Consider the following 18,971-nt stretch of genomic DNA (forward strand, 5'->3'; position numbering starts at 1 on the left):
AGTCTCATCCTTTCACTGCAATGTGACATCATTACTTGATCATTTTGTAATAATTGTGAAAAATAACATTGTTTTCATAAAAAAAAGCATTTTTTTTATTTTCAACAGAAAATATGTCACATTTTTAAGAAAAAAAGGAAATTATTTTAAGAAAAAAAATAGGAAAGAGATATTGATGAAATTTAGACAAATGATTTTTCTCAAGACTGATTTCAGTCCCCAGGACTGAAGACTGGCACCCATGAGCTCAAATAAATGAAAATATTTTTTTTTTTTAACATTCACCATCAATACCTTTTGTGTGCTTCAGTTTGTTGCTAATAAATAAGAAGAAAAAAATTAACAAATATTTTCAAACAATAACCGAAGCAACAAGGGGAATATTCGAAATCCACAGCAGACATTCTCTAATGCTGGGGACTCACAGTAACAGATGCACGTGAATGTCAAAGTAGTGTAGCCAATGAAAAAAAAAAGTGCAGAAAAAAAAGCACTTCTAGGTTATTTAAATGACTTCCTGGTTTCACCAAGCAGGCTTTCCCGCGTGGCAATTAGCATTAGAAACAACAACAACACATATTTGTATTAATTTAAATTATATTATGTACTGAATTTAATATTAATTTCGTTGCAATAAATCATACCATCATAAGTGCTCTCATAATTTCTAAATAATTTATTTTCATTCGAATTTCGAATGTTTATATAATTTTTATCATATATTTCAGGTGAGACAGGTTTAGGGAAATCAACATTGATCAATAGCTTATTTCTTACAGATCTTTACAAGGATAGAAAAATACTTAGCGTTGAAGGTAAGCAATAACTTTTAAAAACGTTAGTTGAAAATTTTAATCTTATGAATCTCAATAAAATAAATTAATAAATGTAATTTTAGAATTTTTAATTGGTTTAACTACTCAGAAAAATGAATTAAACAGTTGAATAAATTTATAGAAATGGATAAAATTTTATTTTAAAGCAAGTGTCTTCAAAAGTACGAAATTCCTAGGAGCTAGAACCAATTTTTGATCTTGTTATGGAGTGGAAAGTAGGGTAATAACTTTTTGAATTTAGGAAAGAGCAGTTATTATTATTAGTTACTTAAGAACAGTTATTATTCTTATTATATTATCTAAAGATAAATAAAGTGTTTAGAAGTGTGGACTACATTCTTAATTTGCAAGCAATCAAGCTAAAATCATATGTTTCTGATTGGATGTCATGTTTAGGAAAAAAATCCAGTAAAGATTCAGATTTTCAGTATTTTTTAGTAGAAAAACAGGATAAGATTAATTCAAATATAGGGCACCTGCTAAGAGTTTTTAGACTCCATGACTTCCCGGTGCCTAATATTTGTATACAATTTCCGAAAAATTTAGAGAATCGACCATTAATCTGTCTGCTTTCTTCGACAAAAAAAAGTCCAGCAATCGTATTTGTGAGTAACTTCAGCATAATTAATAGGGTTGATCGTTAATTATATGGTAATAATATGAAGTTTACTAATTCAATGCATGAGTGTATGTACACCTTTTCTTGCCGTGGTTACGGCATGAGATTACAAACACAAAGATCCCGGGTTCGAATCCAGACGGTACCAAAAGAACATCTCTCTCATTCTTCCTATTGATGATCACGGAAAACGATCATGCAATTCTCTCTCTCCTAGACAGATGGCAGCAACATCTTATTTCACCTCGTTAACTGGTTTGCCTTGCGATTAACAAGTCGTCAGAGTCTCAAAAAACGTCAAGGCCCAAGCTGTAAATATCTTTTATGAGTATAAGTAAATTTATGGCCAGTGTCATGCATATTTAAAAAAAATAATAATAAACAAAATCGGTAAACATGTATTTGTATGGTCTTGATAGTTTTACGGTTTAAATTTACTTTTACTGTCAGTGACTATAGAACACATTTTATCCGGTCACTGACCGTAATCTAGAGTGAAAAATTTTCGTGGTATAGATTTCTATTATTTTTTTTAAATAATTGAACTTGGGTTGATATATCAATCCCATATGGAATAAGATTGTAAACAAAAAATATTTAGAGAAGCTTCTCAGGATTAAAATTTATATTTATATCAGCTAAATTTTAAAAACATATCAGGAAAGAAAGTCAAGAACATATAATGCATATTAGAAAGTACGTAAAATCTATTCCAGGTAGCATGATATAACAATCTTAATATTGGACTTACAATTCTATGCAATCTCTCTTTAGAGACATTCGTAAGCAACTGTAAATATTTTGACAGTCTAAAATGAAGTAAAAAGCAGACATATTAGGGATCACAAGTTAATACTTAACAGAGAAAAGAATCAAAACATTAAAACAATTTGATGAATCAAAAATTAGAAAGCGGATAAATGAAACACAAAAACTACTATAATTGCCGAAAAAACATGAAAAGTTCCTAATATTAACATTTCACCTTGTATCAGTTTCTATTTGCAATCAAACGTGTGTTGATGATTTTATTCCTGCCTTCTTTTTTAATGATTTAAACTGATTTGTTTGCTGGTTTTTTGTTTTTCTTGTTTTTTTTCAAAGTGTGTGTTATCCTTTCAAATTTTAAAACCGTCCTAAATCTAAAGACATAATTAGTGGATAGCAATTATTTACTATTTATGGAATGCATATTTTAGAACGTGTTGACAGAACAGTTGATATTGAGAAAACAACAATCGATATCGAAGAAAAGGGAGTAAAACTGCGTTTAACAGTTGTAGACACACCTGGATTTGGAGATGCCATCAACTGTGAAGAAAAGTAAGTAATTTACAAAATATATACTGTACTGTTCACCTGTACACTTTAAAAAAATTATATTAAACACAGACATAACATTTCAGCAGTAAAAAGACAAAACTGCTTTTAATTTTTATCCAAAACAGCTTAAACGAACTGAAAGCGTGCTTAGTAATAATAAAATATAAGCTAAATTTGTTAGAAGTAGTGTTTCAATAAATTCACTATTGAAAATTTTGAAACGCTTTTAACCAAAAGGTGTATAAGTATTTGTTGCAATCTTGCTATATTTTGCATGGAAAAGTATTTTAGCGCTAATATTTGAACTTGATTACATACTAAGGTTCAACTTGAGTGGAAACATGATTAAGTTTACATCTTATTAAGATTCAATTTTAAAGGAAACATGATTCAATTTATATCTCACTAAGGTTCAATTTGAGCGGAAACATGATTCTTACTAATGTTCACCTTGAAGGGGAACATGATTCAGTTTACTTCTTACTAAGGTTCAACTTGAAAGAAAACATGATTCAGTTTGCATTACACTAAGGTTCAATTTGTATAGAAACATGATTAAATTTACGCCTTACTAAGATGGCAGCACTTTTTCTGATTACTATTTAGAACTCTATTTATTGCTTTACTTTAATATTTATAAAGAGTGTTTTTATAGTTGATGTATTTAAAAAATGTCTAAAAATTGTTGTAGTTTTAGATGTTTAAATTTTTAGACACATTATATATAATTTTTAAATACAAAAAAGTTGTTTATTTTCAAACATTTACTTTCATTTTTATAAAACGTGGCTTTTTTCTTCAACTGTTCTATGCAGTTTTTAATAATATAACGATCAAAAATTGACTGATTTTGTTGAGGATATACAATTTGACAAAAAATTATTCATTTTTCTGTCTTTTAATTACTTTAATCAGAGCAATAAATTTTTAAAAAATTCATTTAATTTTTAATTATTAAATGAAAAATATTTAAGCTGTAATATATTATTATATAAATAAACATTATTTTTTTAATTTTTTAGTATCAGAATCGGTATTATTGTGCTGCTTTTTTTTCAATAAGAAGCGATTTTATGATTTAAATTACAAGCTCAATGAAACAATTGCTATACATGCTTTTTATTTATTATGTTATACTTAGAATACCTTTGAAATGTTAAACTTAGGTAGGTTTTAGAATTTGATAATTCTGTAAAAGACAAAACAATGAATTAAGACATTAAATTTTGATAAAAACTGATCTACTGACGAACAAGGACTGATCTAGCGATGAACTTGAATGAACGAGGAAGTAAACTTTACCTGCAAGTGTGCTTTACCTGATTATAGATTTAGGTTAATGCTTTAAGTTACAGAAAACGTATTACATAAAGTTTGTATTCCTATCAAGCATCGGTGGTTCAGTGGTAGAATGCTCGCCTGCCACGCGGGCGGCCCGGGTTCGATTCCCGGCCGATGCAGCAGATTATTTTTATTTAAAAACATTTTTACGTCATGGTCCCGCAATACCATGGAAGAAACTTTTCGTCGCAAATTCTCTTTCATTTTCATTACAAATTTAAAATATAAAAGAAAGAGAAAGTGAGTTCAGCCATGTAGTTTCAATCGTTGAAAAAAATATTAAAACATCAAAATTGTACTAATTGTTCTAACAATTGCAAATTGTTGGAACAAAATTTCTCCTTAAGCTATTTTCTCATAATTTTTTTATTTTTATTTTTTGTTCGGATATTTTGAATTTTTTTTTCTCCAGTAACTCAAACTTCATGGCATACTCGAGAAATAAATCCCTTTTGTCAGGATATTTCCTACGTTGTTATAATAGTATGTATTAGAATTTCATTAGAATTGGTAAAATAGAATCATAAATTAAGTTGGGAAATCTTTTAAGAACTTAGTATAAAATAAGATTATTAATATAACATAATTTTAAAATATTGAAAAATGTTGCATTTATATTGTGTGTTGATGTTGTGCAATTTAATATTAAATGTGTGTGATGAATTGTAATTCACTTCGATCTCATTCTGATTTTTTCAAGATATTTGTGTTTCTTTAATGAAGTTATACATTTATGTTAAAAATATTTAATTACTCCGTTCTTTATTTTTATTGGTTATATGTAAGGAATGTATGAATAACAATGATAACCTGAAATAAATAATATGGTATGTACAGTGCGTAAAATAAGAGACGTGAATAACTTTTAATCCTAATGAGCTTATCTTCACGTTGTTGGTCTCAATCTCTATGGTTGGAGGAGGTGTAATTAAATATACTTTACAATTAATTCAGACGATATTTTGAGTTACGAAATCAGACACAAAAACGTACTTTCCCTGAATCCTGAATGAACTTTTTCTTCGATGGATTCGTATTTCTGACTCCCAAAATGTAGGAAGCTAGCCGCAATCTAGGAAATACGGTCCTAATAGTTTGGACAGTAGTGGGGGGGGGGGTCCAAAGTTTGAAGCCCTCAATGTTAATTTTACTTTTTGCGTATTTCACCATACCTCGAGGACTTTTTAAGAGAATTGAAATATTTTTGCTAATAATTAAAAAATTCGTTTATCCAAAGATAATATCATGCAAAATTTGTAGTAAGTGTTTAATCATTACATTTAACAATTTTTGGAAAAGTTTTTTGAAATTTAAAGTGTAAAAATTTTTATATCGAAGAAAGCAATTTTAAAAGGTAAAATATGAAATTTGAGAGAAATCGGTTGAATAAGTTCCTCAGGAATCAAATTTTGAAAAAGTTGTATTTTAAAAATTTGATTCCTCAGGAACTATTCAACCAATTTTTCTCGAGTTTTGTAATTTGTCTTTGAAAATTAATTTCTTTAAAATGAAATAAAAATTCTCATACTTTACTTTTAAATTTTTTTGACTATTTGTAAATAAAACCATCAAAAATAATGCATGCTTACTTAAAGTTGTAGTTTGCATGATATTATCTTGGATGAAGAATTTTTAATTGAGTGCAAAAATTTTTCAATTTGCTTCAAAAAGTATCGAGAAATAGTGACATACGCAAAAATCAAAACTTACATTAAACTTTGGATTTCCCTCTTGGCCAAACTATGGGTATCTTATTTCCAGATTGAGTCCACTCCCTATGTTTTGGGGGTCAGGAATCCAAATCCATTGAAAAGAAAGTATGTATATTCAGAAAAAGTACGTTTTGGAGCCTGATTTCGTAACTTAATATTTAATATACACTAGTTAATAAATAACTAATGTATGAAAGAAAATCTGAAATATAATTACAGAAAAATAAATTCTTTTTAAAAGGTCTTAACAAAAATGTTATATAAACTACTTATTTTATGAATATCAAATTTACTTGTAAGCGCTTTGTATTACGTTTTTACTTGTAAATATTTATTTTTAATTACTGTAATTCATGTATTTTTAGTTGGAAGACAATTGAAAGATACATAGATGACCAATTTAATCAATTTTTCAAAGATGAAAGCGGCTTGAACCGAAAAAATATTGTAGACAACAGAGTCCATTGTTGTTTGTATTTCATTCCACCCTTTGGACACGGGTCAGTAGAAAATATTTACTTTCTTGCATTATTCAAATTGCATGAATGGAACAATTTTGGGTATTTTTCTGTTGAAAGGAACCAAAAACTTTGTCAAACTAATTTTTGACACCAGTGAATAATAGGAAAAACTAGTATTGTGGTAACAAATGTTGTGACATTAGGCACCTTATAGTATCTAGGTATTATGATTACAAGTTTTATACGGTCCCCTTTAACACCCATACCTATATTTTAGAACCTTTCTGTTTCAATAATACTCTAATAAACTGATTATATATTTTAATTGCAGACTTTAGTTAAATCTTAAATTGAGGTTTTCATTTGTGTTTCTTCGTTATTATTATCAATTGAAATGTTTTAAAAATCCACTGTGTGTTACCAATGAAATATTTTCAAGAGACAGAATTTACAAATTCTTTGTAAATGATTGTAAATGAATGATTTTTAAAAACAAGTAATTTTAGTGTATAATCGTTTCCGTGAATGGCCGAAATTAAGAGAATGTCGACTTTCACCGGTGAATGTCAACAATCACAGAGTCGCTTTGGTGAATGTCCGAAATATTTGTTATATCCGATTTTATATTAATTTATTCGTTGATATTATTATATTTACTCGATATTATGATATTATTATATTTTAATATCCTCTGAGGATAGATTAGGAGAAACATCAGTGTTTGGAGTACCGGTTAAATGCATACCGGACAGTGGCACTTGACCTTGAAACATTGTTGCAGGGTATACCGGGCAAATGTATACCAGGCAGGACCCAATAGATATATTTCTGATATTCACCAAAGCGACCAATCACCGGTGGAAGTCAACAACCACCAGTTTCGGTCATTCACAATGACGCAATCATCTCCTTTTTCAGTCTCAGGCAACTGGATGTAGAGTTCATGAAAAGATTACACCAAAAAGTGAATATTGTTCCTGTTATTGCAAAAGCTGATACTCTCACTCCACAAGAAATCAGAAAGTTGAAAGATACGGTACACACAATTATTTTTTTCAAGATTGTCATTAAAAAAAAGTTTGAACTGCAAGAAAATAATAATATTACAAAGTAAATACTTAAAAATCAGAGCGTTTTTTGTCGTATGATTCTTTTAAAGAAAAATATCGTATGAAAACTCAATCCAATTTAAATATCGATATTTGTATTTTACGAAATCTTAGGCCTTTATTTCATTGATGTAGGGCAGTTTTTTCAGCATATGCTAACAGTAATAAAAGTATTTTTCATGTTTCAGAACATATAAAAAATATTTGTTATGAAACAATTACTGTTTGTAATAAAACAATTACTGTTTGTTATAAATAAATTTGTACTAATTACAAAATAATTGCTGGTAAATTCTATAAGCAAATACTTAAAAATCAGAACGTTTTTTGTCGTCTTTTAAAGAAAAATATCATATGAAATACTTTATCCCATTTAAATATCGATATTTGTATCTTAAGAAATCTTAGGCTTTTATTCGTTCGTGTGAGACAATTTTTTTAGCATATGCTAAAAGTAAGAAAATTATTCTTCATGTTTTAGTACACATGAAAATTATTTTTATAAAACAATTCGGATTTGTAAAAAAACTTTAAAAAAAACGACCTTTTAACGTTTTTTTTTTGAGTTAAAAGCATTAATTGAATTATAAAAGCACATTAAAACCACCTTTAACCACTTATCTGCTTAATATTTTGACCCAAAAATGAGCAATTTCTCTTTGACCAATTTTGAGCTCTAATTGATTATTTGAATTCAAATCAGCAATCGAAATTGCTATAAGTATTTCATTAATTTATTCTTGATAATTTTTAAATATGGCAAAAAAGTAAAGCATTTTTACTTATAGCGAGTCCTTTTTATGTAGAAGGCATAGAACTGGAAAAAATTTTTTACCACGGATAAATGAAAAAAAAAACTTTTTTTTAATACTTACATTTGTATTTCTTCTCAAAATTTAGTTTTGGTATGGTATGTTTTAAAGCATGACTATATTAGAATTATATTCTGTTATGAGGCAATGTCATCCGTCTTTCTTTTATTAACATTTCGTCAACTTTCTCTCAACACTTTTTAATATTAAATAAATTTTTTTCATAAGAAACTGTCATGAAAGTTGAAATTCTTTCAATATCTACTTCAGGTATTAAGAGAAGTAGAAGAGAATCAAATAAGGATTTATCAACTTCCTGAATGTGATAGTGATGAAGATGAAGAATTCAAACAGCAAGACAGGGAATTGAAGGTATCAAATACTTTTTCATTTCTTGCATGTCTATATGTTAGGTATAAATACATACAGAGTATATTTAAACACCACGCACAAACTTGGAAAACAAAAAGTTCACATCTGGAAATGTCATAGCATGCCACTAGTGGATTTATCCCTATTATGGTGTGGCTGTTCATGCGCATCTGATTTAGTTCTTTTATTACTTTACTTTTATTATCAATTATTATTATTATTAAAGCGATTAAATTACTTTACTTTTATGTAAATGCAGTTCATAATTATAGGGTGGCACCTCTAGTAGCGTACGATAACTTTTCCGACTATGAATTGTTACGCAATTCACAATCTTTATGTGCACCTTCAAGCTTTTCCGTGGGTTCGAAAAAATATTGTTTACATTATCACAAATTTGAAAAATTAATTTACTTCTAACTTGTATATAGCGCTGGATAGTGCAAACGTTACAGGGATACCACGGGCGAACAAAAAATATTAAGAAACGGCAAGAATGGAATTAATTTTTATCTATTCAATTATTCAATCGTAACTACCACCATGACTGACATTGCTAATTATTCATAATTAAAGCGAAAGCATTCTTTGCTGGCACTTTCTATAGTAAACTGAAAGAAATATGCTAAACAAATGTGCTAACTTTAATCACTTCTAATAGATTTTTGCTTTTTATCAGTCACCACTTCTTACAGTTTTTAACTGTTTAGTCACCCATAACATCGCTGATGTTTTTATTTTTATGAATTTGTTTATTTTTACGCAAACAATGATTCCTTAATTTATAATTTTGGCTAAGTTTTAAATTTTAATGGCCTCTGCAATTTTCCAACTTTAATGGCCTCTACAATTTTAAACTTTAAAGTCTCCTAGAAAAAATGACTAGAACTGAACAATAGAAATTTTTGCTATGATAGTAACACTCTTTACAATTCATATTGATGCAAGCCTGAAACCTCAACATAATTAGTTGAAATACTAATCAATGCGATACTTGGTCATCAATCTTATCAGAGATTGATGCTATCTGACAATCAATCTATAGGTTTAATATTATTTTATTAATTGAAATTTTAATGAACTATTTTATAAAACTACTATATTTGATATTAAGGTTATAATACCGCTAGCTGAATTATTACATTAGTTTTGCAAAGATATTATTTTAATATTCAATTTCAAGTTGAGTACTGTTTCTAGTATGATAACTATTTATTAAATTTTCTTAATGTTAGTTTTTCCATAGCTTTATGAATCTAATTTTTAATGAACTATTCTTTAAAAACTATTAACCTTCGTTTTCTTAACAGCATTTTTTATGCATTGTTTTATTTATTCAATCTGTAATGAACATTCATTTAAAATTACAATTTTTGTCATTTCTTGTGACCATTATTTGATGCGAAAACATTCTTTAATTCTTAAACATTCTTTGCCTTAATATAAATTTGCATCGATAATCTTTTTTTAAATTGTAAGTGACGACTATTTTGCAAAGATTCTATTTTTTCCTCTAAACTACCATTTAGATATTACTTGCGAGCATCGTTTACTTAACTGCCTCATCAATAATTTTTTCCAGACCTTATTTTAGCTATCCAATTTTTAATAGACTTTCTTCTATAATTTGATAATTGCTGATTGATGATCACACCTGGTATCAGAATATTGCAACTAGAATATTTCTGATGTTGGGAATGGTAACCCGCAGTTGCATTGCTTTAACATTTATTTTCCCTAAACATTATTTTGTGTATGCAATTCCCAATGGATTATTTTTTAATTACTTTTTTTTCTGGTTTCAGGAGAGTATACCGTTTGCAGTAATAGGAAGCACACAGATTGTAGAAATAAATGGTCGAAAAGTCAGAGGAAGATTATATCCTTGGGGAATAGTAGAAGGTAAAACACGAGTCTTTAATATTGTTTTTAATATTCTAATTATAAAAAATAGTAGATAGACCACTCGTCTTCCATTGAGGAGACGCAGGTTCGAATCCCATTGATGGCTTCTCGATACAAATTCTGCTCCCGGCTCACACCGACTGCAGTTCTGATGTAAAATATCTTTAGTAGTTGGTGTATCACGAGTTAGAGACCCCTAGCCATCAGGCTTACCATGGAAGATTTTCGTGGTTTTCCCTCCATGTAACGCAAATGTGGGTTAGTTTTATCAAAAAGTCCTTCCTGATGGCAAATTCATTCAGGAGTTTCCTTATCTTCTGAATTGGGTACAAAATTGCGAAGCTATATGCAGTTGAAATCATAAACTCAAAATTGGGTTGGCTCTTCAACGGCGTTTATAAAACAAAATAAAATAATAAAATCAGCATATTTGCATTTGAAATTACTCTCTTGCCGTGTTTCCACGGCCTCTCTTGCGTGTGGTGGGTGGAGTTTTCGTCAACCATGTCTTGAGCCGAAGTTGGATCCGCCGTGATAAATTGCTGCGTGTCAGAATAGCGGTTAGGAATATATTCTAATCATATATGGCAACGTTACTTTTAAAAAGTAACGAGTAAAAGTACAAGTATTTTTAAAAAAAGTAGCGAGTAAAAAGTACTTATTTTAAAAAGTAACGAGTAAAAAGTACAAGTACTAAGCAAAAAAAGTAACGATTTAAAAGTGCATTTCTAGGAAATCGAAAATTCAAAGTAACCTAAAATTTTATTGAATAATATTCTTATGTTCTTTAATGTTTTTGCAAAATTGTTGTTATTTATTTAATTATTTTTAATTTTGAAAGTTATGGATAGTAATTTATTTTCAAATTCGGAAGAATATTGTAATATAATTTTATAATATAATCGTATAATATAATTTTAAAATCAAATATAATTTTAATATAAAACTTTTTATGGATTTGCACGAAAAAGAAATTTTATCTATTGATTTTAATTTTTAGTTTATTNTGAAGGGAGCCCCAAAAACTTCGCCAAACTAATATTGACACCAATGATACTTAATTAATTGTAGTAATAGATAAAACTAGTGTAGTGGTAATAAATGTTGTGGCATTAGGTTCCTTATATCTATGTATTATGATTACAAGTTCTATACGGCCCCCTTTAACCAACACCTCCTAGAAGTAGAAAGGCCTCCGCACGGATCAATTAAGTAGTCCGATGTGACGAAGTTAACTGCGCAGCAGACGAAAAATAAGAAAGATGTCATTACGTCAGGGGTACTAAGCTGCGCAGTGGTTGAAAATACAAAATATGTCATGACGTTAGGACTACTAAGGGATATTTATGGTAACCCGTGCTGAGGCCTGTTCTTTTCTAGGAGGTGTTGGTTTAACACTCATACCTATATTTTATAATCTTTCTGTTTCAATAATACTCTTATAAACTGATTATATATTTCAATTTCAGACTTTAGTTAAATCATAAATTGAGTTTTTCAATTATGTTTTGTTGTTATTATTATGAATAGAAATGTTTAAAAAATCCACTGTGCATTACCAATCAAATATTTTCGAAAGATAGAATTGGTAAATTCTTTGTAAATGATTGTAAATGAATTATTTTTCTTTATAATTTATTAAAAACAAGCCTTATTTTCTTTACCAGGTTTAAAGTAAAGTATTTAAGTATTAAGTACATTAATAAATTTATATTTTATAATATGAAATAGATTTATTTTATTAGAATATCGAAGCATGTAAGCATTTCTGTGTATAATTATTACCGTGAATGACCGAAATCGAGAGAATGTCGACATTCACCGGTGAATGTCAACAATCACATTGTCACTTTGGTGAATGTCGGAAATATTTGTTATATCCGATTTGATATTAATTTATTCTTTGATATTATTATATTTATTCGATATTTTAATCTCTACTGAGAATAGATAGGGAGAAACATCAGTGGTTGGAGTAGCGGTTAAATGCATACCGGGCCGTGGAACCTGATCTTATAAAAACATTGATGTAGGGCATATCTGGTAGTGGCACTTAACTAGGCTTAGTATATATTTCGTATAGTATTTAGTATATATTTTACCAAAGCGGCTATGTGATTGTCAACATTCTCCGGTGGAAGTCTACAACCACCCATTTCTGTCATTCACAGTAACACAATCATTTCATTTTTCAGACTCAGGCAACTTGATGTAGAGTTTATGAAAAGATTACATCAAAAAGTGAATATTGTTCCTGTTATTGCAAAAGCTGATACTCTCACTCCACAAGAAATCAGAAAGTTGAAAGATACGGTACACATAATTATTTTTTCAAGATTGTCATGTTCTATATAAAAAAAAATACAGTTTAAACTGTGCGCGGAAATGTATAACAAAGAAAATACTTAAAAATCAGATCGTTTTTTGTTGAATGATTCTTTTAAAGAAAATATCATATGAAATACTTTATTCCATTTAAATATCAATATTTTTATCTTAAGAAATCTTTAGCCTTTATTTCATTGATGTAAGGCAGTTTTTTCAGCATATGATAAAAGTAAGAAAATTATTCTTCATGAACACATAAAAATTATGTGTTATAAAACAATTAATATTTGTTATAAAATAATTACTATATACTAATTATAAAATAATTACTATACTAATTATAAATAACTACTAATAATTATTACAAGCAGATACTTAAAAATCAGAATGTTTTTCGTCGTATTCTTTTAAAGAAAAACATCATATAAAATATTTTATCAATTTAAATATCGATATTTGCATTTCATGAAATCTTAGGCTTTTATTTCATTGCTGTAAGACAATTTTTTTAGCACGTGCTAAAAGTAAGAAAATTATTCTTCATGTTTTAGAACACATGAAAATTATTTTTATAAAATAATTGCGGTTTGTAAAAAAACGAAAAAAAAACACGTCCTTTTAACGTTTTTTTTTTTTTAGTTAAAAGCATTAATCGAATTATAAAAGCACATTAAAATCACCACTTAGCTGCTTAATATTTTTGCCCAAAAATGAGCTATTTCTTTTTGACCAATTTTGTATTAACTAATTGATTATATGAATTAAAATCAGCAGTCATAATTGCAATAAGGATTTCATTTACTTATTTTTGATAATTTTTAATTATCGCAAAAAAGTAAAGCATTTTTACTTATAGCGAGCCTTTTTTTATGAAGAAGGTATAGAACTGGAGAGAACATTTTACCACGGATAAATGAAAAAAAACACGTTTTTTTTTAAATACTTGCATTTGTATTTCTTTTCAAAATTTAGTTTTGGTATGGCATGTTTTAAAACATGACGATATCAGAATTATATTCTGTTATAAGGCACTTACTGTCATCCGTCTTTCTTTTATTAACATTTCGCCAACTTCCTTCTAACATTTTTAACATTAAATTAAATTTTTTCAAAAAAAAACTAGCATGAAAGTTGAAATTCTAGTAATATCTGTCGATCTATACTTCAGGTATTAAGAGAAGTAGAAGAGAATCAAATAAGGATTTATCAACTTCCTGAATGTGATAGTGACGAAGATGAAGAATTCAAACAGCAAGACAGGGAATTGAAGGTATCAAATACGTTTTCATTTCTTGCATGTCTATGTTAGGTATAATTATATACAGAGTATTTTTTATACACCACGCGCAAACTTGGAAAACAAATAGGGCACATCTGGAAATGTCATAGCTTGTCGCTAATGGATTTATCCCTATTATGGGCTGGCTGTTCATGCTCATCTGAATTAGTTCTTTTATTGATTAAATTGAGAGTTCGTGGGTTCGAACCCCGCTGACCGAAAACTCTCCGTGTAGTAAAGTGACTGATGCACGTCAAATCTGTCTAGTCGCAAAAGTCCTCCATGTTCCCATAACGAATCAAAACCTCTGGGGGTACTGGATTGAAGATCGATTGTTCTCTGATTCAGGTCAAAATTACGATCTGTGGATGAATGAATGGATGTATGAATGGATCCCCCCTATAAACAGGTGTGACGTATGGTGTGGCAGAAGTCAAACTTTTGGCCATAGATGGGTCCACAGGAAAACAAGAACAATCGCACCCCCTCTGCCTAAACAGGCATGCGTCAACAACAGCATTGATTAAATTACTTTACTTTTATTTAAATGCAGTTCATAATTATGGGGTGGAACCTCTAGCGGCGTACGATAACATTTCCGACTATGAATTGTTACGCAATTCGCAATCTTTACGTGCACCTTCAAGCTTTCACGTGGGTTCGAAAAAATATTGCTTGCATTATTATAAATTTGGAAAATTAAATTACTTCTAACTTGTATCTAGCGCTGGATAATGAAAACGTTAGAGGGATACTACGGGAGAACAAAAAAATATTAAAAAATGGGCGAAAATGAAATTCATTTTTATCTATTCAATTATTCAATCGTAACTACCACCATGACTGACATTGCAAATTATTTATAATTAAAGCGAAAACATTCTTTGCTGACACTTTCAATAGTAAACTGAAAGAAATATGCTAAACAAATGTGCTAACTTTAATCACTTTTAATAGATTTTAGCTTTTTATCAGTCCCCACCTTTCACAGTTTTTAACTGTTTAGTCACCCATAGCATCGCTGATGTTTTTATTTTTATGAATTTGTTTATTTTTGCGCAAACAATGATTGCTTAATTTGCAATTTTAGCTAAGTTTTAAATTTTAATGGCCTCTAAAATTTTCAAACTTTAATGGCCTCTACAATTTTAAAATTTAATGGCCCCTAGAAAAAATTACTAGAACTGAACAATAGAAACTCTTTTGCTATGATAATGACACTCTTTACGATTTATATTGATGCAAGTCTGAAACCTCACCATAATTAGTTGAAATGTTAGTCCTCCATCAATGCCATACTTTCTCATTAATCTTACTGAGTATCCGAGTAAATAGTGTAAATGCCATGGGTTCAATATTATTTTATAAGTTAAAATTTTAATGGACTATCTTATAAAACTACTATTTTTGATATTAAGGTGGTAATACCGAAAGCTGAATGGAATTAAAATTAGTTTTTCAAACATATTATTTTAGTACTAAATTTCAAATGGAGTGCTCTTTCTAGTATGATAACTATTTGCTAATTTTTTTTTAATATTAGTTTTATCATAGCTTTATGTATCAAATTTTTAATGAACTATTCCTTAAAATCCAGTAATCATCGTTTACTAAACAGCTTTTTATCACATTTTTATGCATTGTTTCAGTTATCCAATCTGTAATGAACTTTCATTTTTGCATTTCTTGTGACTATTATTTGATAAATTGCCGTAATATAAATTTACATTTCTAATTCTTAGGCATTTAATTTGTAAGTGAAGAATAGTTTGCAACGATTCTATTTTTTTTCCTCGAAACTACTATTTGGATATTACATATGATCATCGTTTACTAAACTGTCTCATTGACAATTTTTTCCCCCACCTTATTTTAGTTATCCAATTTTAAATAGTCTTTCTTCGATAATTTGATAATTGCTGATTAATCAGACCTAGTATTAAATTATTGCAACTACAATATTTCTGATGGAGAGATTGGTAACGCGTATTTGAATTGTCTTATCATTTATTTTCCTCAAACATTATTTTATGCATGCAATTCCTAATGCACTACTTTTTTCTGATTTCAGGAGAGTATACCGTTTGCAGTAATAGGAAGCACACAGATTGTAGAAATAAATGGTCGAAAAGTCAGAGGAAGATTATATCCTTGGGGAATAGTAGAAGGTAAAACACATGTCTTTAATATTGCTTTCAATAGTTTCCAAATATTGAAAGTAGTAGATAGACCGCTCGTCTTCCATTGAGGAGACGCATGTTCGAATTCCATTGATGGCTTCTCGATACCAATTCTGCACCCAGCTAACACCGACAGCTGGTTTTGATGTAAAATATCCTTAGTAATAGGTGTATCATGAGTTAGAGCCCCCAAAATTACAAGGATATGCAATTGAAAATTGGTTATCATGATCTCAAAATTGGGTTGTCTGTTCAACTGTGGTTATAAAGCAAAATAAAATGTTAAAATAAGCATATTTTACATTTGAAATTATTTTTCTGAAATGTTGAGCAGCCCCTTACGTGTGGTGGGTAGAGTCTACCATGTCTTGAACCGAACTTGGATCCTCCGTGGTAAATTGCTGCGTGTCAAAATAGCGGTTGTTATGTCCCCGGCAGTATAGGAGACGGCAAAGAACGATAATGAAAGGTGTTCGAATGATTACTTCCACCATTTAAAAAAACAATGATAAAAGTACTTTTATGACATTTGTCTTTATTAATAATTTTGCGATTTCTAATTTTTTCTCAATTTTAAAATATTTACGCTTGAAAAAACACGTCAAACTAGTTCGGGAAACCTAAGTTCGTATCAAGAACTGTGATGAGATAACATAATTGCATTTACTTTGCAGAAATGATAACTAATCAATTATTGGCAATTTAATTTTATAAGTAATAAATAACGAAATCAACGAACATCAATTAAAAGAGACTACTGAAGAGGATCGAACCATAGTTTTCGATTTCAACCGCAAAATTACTTTATAAATTCTACTAAGTAATTCAAAAATATTTGCATCTCTTAAATAAAAATTATTGTACCATTGTTCAATTAGTGTATTATTTACATAAAATTGTCACAGGGTGCTTGTAACGTCTAACCAAATGTTTATCGTCCTATCTTCTTCGTTCCTCTCCACTATGGCCACTAAGCGGAGAATATCTGCGTTATGATTGGTCAGAAATAATTCCGTCAAATCTAGCCTTCGAAGTCATTTATCGTGCTGGTCACATGACAAGAAACATTCGTAACAGTCAGCAGTTAAATCTGGAAATAGAAGTTTTTTCGAATTAATCGAGTGCAAACCGATGTTCGATCGAATTTTGTTTCAGTTACACTAAGGTCTTACATTCCAATCTTAAACTGGTGTGTTTGTGCCAGTATTTTTTTCAGGTTACCCATAAAAAGTGAATTCTGAGCCGTAGCTACTAGCTGATTAGTGTAACTTAAGTGCGACGTTGATAACGTCGAACTAAAATATTGAACGAAATCAAACTAAAATATTGAAAATACATGAGTATCAAAAAGCATCTTTTTTATAATAAGTAAAAGATAAAAGTTTGACGTTATAAATTTTAAAAACAAAGTGCTTTTTATTTGAACAAATTGAAAAAATTAATCCAATGTATATATTATCTTGAAAACACATTTAGGAATGCAAAGAATTTCGTTTGAAAAACTGGCAGCGTAACTTTCCTTTTTGTAGTTTGCTACCCAAAGAAGCACCAACTGAGAAATCTAACTGGCAGAAAAGCATAATATTAATTAAAGTACAAGTAGAATGTTACGTATTAGAACACAGGCAATGCAGCTAGCTGCCTCAGACGATAGTTTCGATCAAAAAAGAGCAACTATCAGTACAGAGATGTTCTAAGTCTCGGCACTGTGGAACATTCTGTGTCTTGGCCTTAAGTATTCTATGTATTCTTTATATTCCAATTATGCAATCGAGGTTATTTCTATTTATGGATTGTTATAACGGAACACATTGATTAATTTACCTTATTGTATTCTATATATTCTGTATATTCTAATTATGTAATCGAGGTTATTTCTGTTTATGAATTGCTATAACGGAACACATTGATTAATATACCTTATTACATTCTATGTAGTCTTTATATACTAATTATGTAATTCATGTTATTTCTATTTATGTATTATTATAACTGAACGCAGTAGAGAGTCTGTCTTATTGTATTCTGTATTGTCTGTATATTCTAATTAATGCAATCGAGGTTGTTTTCATTTATGGTTTGTCAATACGAACACAATGAATAGTCGACTTCATTATATTCTCTACTTAGTCTGTATATTCTTATTATATAAGAGAGAGGCTTATATTTTCATGTTGGTGAAAGTATTATATTGAGATATATATGAGATATTTATATTATTTGAGATATTTATTGTTTCATTTACTCTTATTACAGTTGAAAATCCTAAACATAGTGACTTTTTGAAACTACGAACCTTCTTAATCAGGTAAACGTCATACATTTTTTTTCAATACCATTACTAAAAATATGCATTTTTTTAAATTGAAAACAAATGAATTATTTATGTGTAGGAATGTAGATAAATTTTTAATTTATAAATTTTTGTTGCATTTTTCTCCCTTATGATATATACATAATTTAAATATGTAAAATACAATCAGTATTAAAATAAACCTACTTAAAAATCCATTTAAGAAAACAAATTTCTAGAAATAAGATCATGACTATTTATTCTACTTCACTGTAAAATCATTTTTTTAAATTTTAGTTATTATCTTTTTTTTATTATTTAGATTACAAAATCTATAATAATAAAATGAAATGTTTAAGTGTTTGTATATGTGTGAAATTTGAACAATGGAAGAAAGAAGT

General features: G+C 28.9%; 1 protein-coding gene and 1 non-coding gene across 7 annotated transcripts in view; both read left to right on the forward strand.

The window, feature by feature from the left end:
- The window catches only part of LOC107446381 (septin-4), a 41,577-nt gene that overhangs the window by 17,294 nt on the left and 5,312 nt on the right, over positions 1–18,971 (forward strand). For 3 of the 6 annotated variants that reach the window (XM_071177149.1, XM_043044547.2, XM_043044545.2), the window contains 7 exons: positions 729–815; positions 2,655–2,778; positions 6,197–6,331; positions 12,686–12,803; positions 13,987–14,088; positions 16,169–16,265; positions 18,534–18,585. In XM_071177149.1, the coding sequence (XP_071033250.1) occupies positions 729–815; positions 2,655–2,778; positions 6,197–6,331; positions 12,686–12,803; positions 13,987–14,088; positions 16,169–16,265; positions 18,534–18,585 (715 nt within the window). Of the gene's footprint in view, positions 1–728; positions 816–2,654; positions 2,779–6,196; positions 6,332–7,210; positions 7,329–8,483; positions 8,586–10,390; positions 10,488–12,685; positions 12,804–13,986; positions 14,089–16,168; positions 16,266–18,533; positions 18,586–18,971 lie in introns of all 6 variants that reach the window. The other 3 variants (XM_071177150.1, XM_071177151.1, XM_071177148.1) reach the window with 1 other exon arrangement.
- TRNAG-GCC (transfer RNA glycine (anticodon GCC)) lies at positions 4,168–4,238 on the forward strand. The gene has a single exon. It is a non-coding gene; the product is annotated as a tRNA-Gly (tRNA).

The sequence above is a fragment of the Parasteatoda tepidariorum genome, chromosome 2, assembly GCF_043381705.1.
Source record: "Parasteatoda tepidariorum isolate YZ-2023 chromosome 2, CAS_Ptep_4.0, whole genome shotgun sequence".
Classification (NCBI taxonomy): Eukaryota; Metazoa; Arthropoda; class Arachnida; order Araneae; family Theridiidae; genus Parasteatoda; species Parasteatoda tepidariorum.